Source organism: Nannospalax galili, unplaced genomic scaffold (assembly GCF_000622305.1).
Source record: "Nannospalax galili isolate Female #2095 unplaced genomic scaffold, S.galili_v1.0 scaffold4244, whole genome shotgun sequence".
NCBI classification, from domain to species: Eukaryota; Metazoa; Chordata; class Mammalia; order Rodentia; family Spalacidae; genus Nannospalax; species Nannospalax galili.
In genome coordinates this window covers 100,875-106,374 of record NW_008351072.1, presented here as the reverse complement: position 1 = coordinate 106,374, position 5,500 = coordinate 100,875, and the positions used below count along the sequence as shown (strand labels likewise).

At 47.0% G+C, this 5,500-nt stretch overlaps 1 protein-coding gene across 1 annotated transcript in view; it reads left to right on the top strand.

Annotated features, from left to right (window-relative positions):
• The window catches only part of LOC103746026 (sodium/glucose cotransporter 4-like), a 27,632-nt gene that overhangs the window by 8,029 nt on the left and 14,103 nt on the right, over positions 1-5,500 (top strand). The window contains 6 exon segments of the mRNA XM_008848084.1: positions 717-804; positions 2,387-2,424; positions 2,740-2,904; positions 4,221-4,326; positions 4,943-5,023; positions 5,306-5,494. Of these exon segments, the coding sequence (XP_008846306.1) occupies positions 717-804; positions 2,387-2,424; positions 2,740-2,904; positions 4,221-4,326; positions 4,943-5,023; positions 5,306-5,494 (667 nt within the window).

Sequence of the window (5,500 nt, the reverse complement as noted above, 5' to 3'; positions counted from 1 at the left end):
AGCAGCAAGAAGCCAGGCATTCTCCTCTGCCTTGGCCTTTTATAGGGGCTGCCATCAGAAGGTAACACCCACATTTAGGGTGTGTCTTCCATCTTCAGATGATCCAATTAAGATCTCTCTCATTTCAATTAATCCCAGATCCAGTCAAGTTGACACCCAGGATTAGCCTTCATAGCCATTATTGCTACGTTCTAATGCCTTTGAGCATCCAGTCACTGTTCTGAAGAAAAATGAACACATTGAGATGCTGCCCTGCCCTGGCTCAGCCTCTTAGTTCTTCCCTCTTCCTGGGCTTCCCCTGGAGTCTTCAGGAGCTAGGGATGGGGGGAGACTCTCTCCCATCCATTCTGTGAGAGCTTCTACTGTTCCCTTCAGCATCCTTATCTCTGAATGCCCTTAGATTGATGGCACCAGTGTCAGAATTTAGTCTTCCTTCATGGACTTCCTTCTCCTGGCTTCCCTTCTTTCTCACTTTGCCATTTCTTCAGAGTGACCTTGAACCAGAAACATCATCATTCCTAACATTAATTCTTTCCTCCATCAATTGGGAAGATTAATACCCTTCCTTTCAGATATTTGTAGAGATTAAAGAAATCAAGACATTGAAGTTCCTAGGGCATTTCCTAACCTCTTCTTCCTCACTGTTGTTGATTCCGAACCAGATTGCTTCAGACTAAACATGATCTTTAACCCTTGACTGCACTTGTGCCTTGCAGATTGGAGCATCTCCGATGTCCAGCAATGTTGGCAGTGGCTTGTTCATTGGCCTGCTGGAGGCCTTGCTGTTAGAGGCTTCGAGTGGATTGTAAGGAAGATGACCTGGCTGCTCTGGAGTGGTAAGGGTCAGATCTACCTCCCCCACCCCCACTCTTGGCCCCAGGGATAATAGATATTTTAGAGGTGTTTGGAAAGCTTCATAGTGAACCATTATACAGATGAAGAAACCGAATTCTGGAGAAGACGAGTGGACACATCTGAGTTTATCCAGAAAGACTGTGATCAGGTCCCAGGGCCTTTATTTGCCTTTTCAGGAATCTTCCACAACATGTGTTGCCTCCAGGTAGGAGGTCACCCCTGCACCTTTGTCTACAATCTGGACACCTCCTCTCTGTTCTCCCAGGTAACCTTCCTGCTCCTGGCCCTAGGCTGGATCTTTGTCCCTGTGTATATTGCAGCTGGTGTGGTTACAATGCCACAGTACCTGAAGAAGCGATTTGGGGGCCAGAGGATCCAGGTGTACATGTCAGTCCTGTCTCTCATACTCTACATCTTCACCAAGATATCTGTGGGTACTATTCCAAAGTGTCCTCCTTGCCATGGGCTTGGTGCTGAGAAGAAGATGACACTCGATGGCAGGGAGGGATAAGGGAAGGGATGGATGGATAAAGGGGGGGGAACGAGCATGGAGGGAGAGGAATAAAACTGATGAGTGTGTGGATGAAATGAAGAATAGAAGGAAGGAAATATGTGTCTACATGCCTTTAGTGCATGTTCCTACCCAGCAGTGAGGCACTCAGAGATAAATGATAAATATCAGAACTTGCATTCAAAGAACTATCAAACTAGAGTCCAGTCACTCATCTTTTCATTAACTGATTCTTCACTCAGCAATTGCTTATTAATTGCCCAGAATGTCAGAGTCAGAAAGGTCTTTACTGTCAGGGGCTGCCATCAGAAGGTAACACCCACATTTAGGGCATGTCTTCCATCTTCAGATGATCCAATTAAGATCTCTCTCATTTCAATTAATCCCAGATCCAGTCAAGTTGACACCCAGGATTAGCCTTCATAACCATTATTGCTACGTTCTAATGCCTTTGAGCATCCAGCCACTGTTCTGAAGAAAAATGAACACATTGAGATGCTGCCCTGCCTTGGCTCAGCCTCTTAGTTCTTCCCCCTTCCTGGGCTTCCCCTGGAGTCTTCAGGAGCTAGGGATGGGGGGGGAGACTCTTTCCCATCCGCTCTGTGAGAGTTTCTACTGTTCCCCTCAGCATCCTTATCTCTGAATGCCCTTAGATTGATGGCACCAGTGTCAGAATTTAGTCTTCCTTCATGGACTTCCTTCTCCTGGCTTCCCTTCTTTCTCACTTTGCCATTTCTTCAGAGTGACCTTGAACCAGAAACATCATCATTCCTAACATTAATTCTTTCCTCCATCAATTGGGAAGATTAATACCCTTCCTTTCAGATATTTGTAGAGATTAAAGAAATCAAGACATTGAAGTTCCTAGGGCATTTCCTAACCTCTTCTTCCTCACTGTTGTTGATTCCGAACCAGATTGCTTCAGACTAAACATGATCTTTAACCCTTGACTGCACTTGTGCCTTGCAGATTGGAGCATCTCCGATGTCCAGCAATGTTGGCAGTGGCTTGTTCATTGGCCTGCTGGAGGCCTTGCTGTTAGAGGCTTCGAGTGGATTGTAAGGAAGATGACCTGGCTGCTCTGGAGTGGTAAGGGTCAGATCTACCTCCCCCACCCCCACTCTTGGCCCCAGGGATAATAGATATTTTAGAGGTGTTTGGAAAGCTTCATAGTGAACCATTATACAGATGAAGAAACCGAATTCTGGAGAAGACGAGTGGACACATCTGAGGTTATCCAGAAAGACTGTGATCAGGTCCCAGGGCCTTTATTTGCCTTTTCAGGAATCTTCCACAACATGTGTTGCCTCCAGGTAGGAGGTCACCCCTGCACCTTTGTCTACAATCTGGACACCTCCTCTCTGTTCTCCCAGGTAACCTTCCTGCTCCTGGCCCTAGGCTGGATCTTTGTCCCCGTGTATATTGCAGCTGGTGTGGTTACAATGCCACAGTACCTGAAGAAGCGATTTGGGGGCCAGAGGATCCAGGTGTACATGTCAGTCCTGTCTCTCATACTCTACATCTTCACCAAGATATCTGTGGGTACTATTCCAAAGTGTCCTCCTTGCCATGGGCTTGGTGCTGAGAAGAAGATGACACTCGATGGCAGGGAGGGATAAGGGAAGGGATGGATGGATAAAGGGGGGGGAACGAGCATGGAGGGAGAGGAATAAAACTGATGAGTGTGTGGATGAAATGAAGAATAGAAGGAAGGAAATATGTGTCTACATGCCTTTAGTGCATGTTCCTACCCAGCAGTGAGGCACTCAGAGATAAATGATAAATATCAGAACTTGCATTCAAAGAACTATCAAACTAGAGTCCAGTCACTCATCTTTTCATTAACTGATTCTTCACTCAGCAATTGCTTATTAATTGCCCAGAATGTCAGAGTCAGAAAGGTCTTTACTGTCTCTTTATTGGTCTAAACTCAAAAAACAAACCTGCACCTATCAAATAGGTCTGTCTACACAGACGGTTTATTCTGGAAGTGGAACTGAAGTTTTAAGCCCCTAACACACCCTAGGTCACCTCTACACTATCCTGTTATAGACTTCGTAATCAGTTTGTAAACAGTCATGGAATGGGCTCACAAAGCATAAGATGAAGGGAAGAGAACCAACTTTACCAACTCTTCAGTTTCCAGATAAGGCCCTAACACACCCTAGGTCACCTCTACACTATCCTGTTATAGACTTCATAATCAGTTTGTAAACAGTCATGGAATGGGCTCACAAAGCACAAGATGAAGGGAAGAGAACCAACTTTACCAACTCTTCAGTTTCCAGATCTAGGAATGAAACAACATTAAGGGCCCTTGTTCCACCAACACTATCAGCTGTGGTAAAGTCTATACCTCAAGCCCTGTAATAGCCCAAGCATGTGAATTATGCAGAACTCATGGGTGCATGCACTAGGGCCCACTGAGCAGCCAGCCAGGTGGACCTCTGCTGCATCAGAAAGCAGCCAGAAACAGTGGACGCCTAGTCTCTCCTCCCATATGTCCTCGTCTTTGCCATTTCCAACTCATGTCCTCCGTCTTCCACTTTCACCACTCACCCCACCTTTCATGACCAACAGACAAAGCTAGCATGGCTAGCTGGTTAAATCTTTTCTTACATTCAAAGCTTTATGCAGTGTTGATTCACTTTAAACTCTACCAACCCTTCGTGTCTACAAGGTCAAGCTCACTCCGTAGTGTGGTTCTTCAGAGTCAAGCCCATACTTGTTAGCATGGTTCTGCAGCCTTGTCTTCATGGTGTGAAGACAGGTAGGTGAAGATAGGTGATACACCCATGAACGGCCATCCCAGAGGCATTGGGTGGCAGGACTTGTGGGTCTTGGCTCTTTGCAGACTGACATCTTCTCTGGAGCCCTCTTCATCCAGTTGGCCTTGGGCTGGAACCTCTATCTTTCCACAGTGATCTTGCTGGTGTTGACAGCTGTCTACACCATAGCAGGTACGACAAGGGGAAGGTCACACTGGGCAGAGACAGTGAAGCAGGGAGGGAAGTTTCCACTGGCCGGAGACATGGAGAGAAAGACTGAAAGAGAAAGATGGACAAAGGACAGGGGAGACTAACCTTGAGAGAGATAGTATGAGGAGAGACAGAGATAAATGGGGTCCAAGACAAAGATATAAAATAAGAAAATCAAATCACATAGAGGAGGATAGTAAGAGAGAGTAGAAGAGAGGAAGGTTAGTGGAAAGGGCACAAGTGAGAAATCAAAGCCAGATAGAGGTAGGGAGAAGAGACACTCAGAGCCCCGCAGAGAGCCTAGGAATACTGATGACAAGAGCAGACTTTTGATGGTGTGATATACTAGGGACCGAAAGATCTACATCGGAACACACTCTACATCGGAACACACTCATCTGTGACCTGCCTCCATCTTCTCTGGGTGGGGCAGAGGAGGGTGGGGTTTGGAGAAGGGCCTGTGGCTAACCACTGTTGAGAGCTATGTGTCTTCTCTAGTTTCCCTCTCCCCTCCCCCAGTGTAGCCAAGCACAAGGTGGGCTCCCAGAGAAGAACACCTTGTTGGCTTGACTGATGCAACCTTTTCTTGGGTCCTCAGGGGGTCTCACAGCCGTGATCTATACAGATGCTCTACAGACTGTTATCACGGTGGGAGGAGCCCTGGTCCTCATGTTTCTGGGTAAGAAAGAGACCTGAATACACCTCATCCTCACCTCTAGAACTTTCTAGAGCACAAAGACATATCTATTCTCTAATCCATGCCTCCATAAAATAAAGCTTCTCACTTCTCCAGACAAGCAATTTTGAGCCTGAGGCCCAGTGCCCTCTCTTATTCCAAACCTACTTGTCAGTTCAAACCCAGGGGCTCACATGGGCCTGTGAGCTGGGAGTACATGTGGTCTGCAGAGCTGGGCCCAATGGGGTCTCAGGGACTTGTCTCCCACTGTGTCTCTCCCTACAGGGTTTCAGGAAGTGGGCTGGTATCCAGGCTTGCAGCAGCTATACAAGCAGGACATCCCTAATGCCACAGTCCCCAATACCACCTCCCATCTCCCAAGACCTGACTCCTTCCACATGTTTCGTGACCCTGTGAATGGAGATATCCCTTGGCCAGGTCTCATTTTTGGGCTCACAGTCTTGGCCACATGGTGTTGGT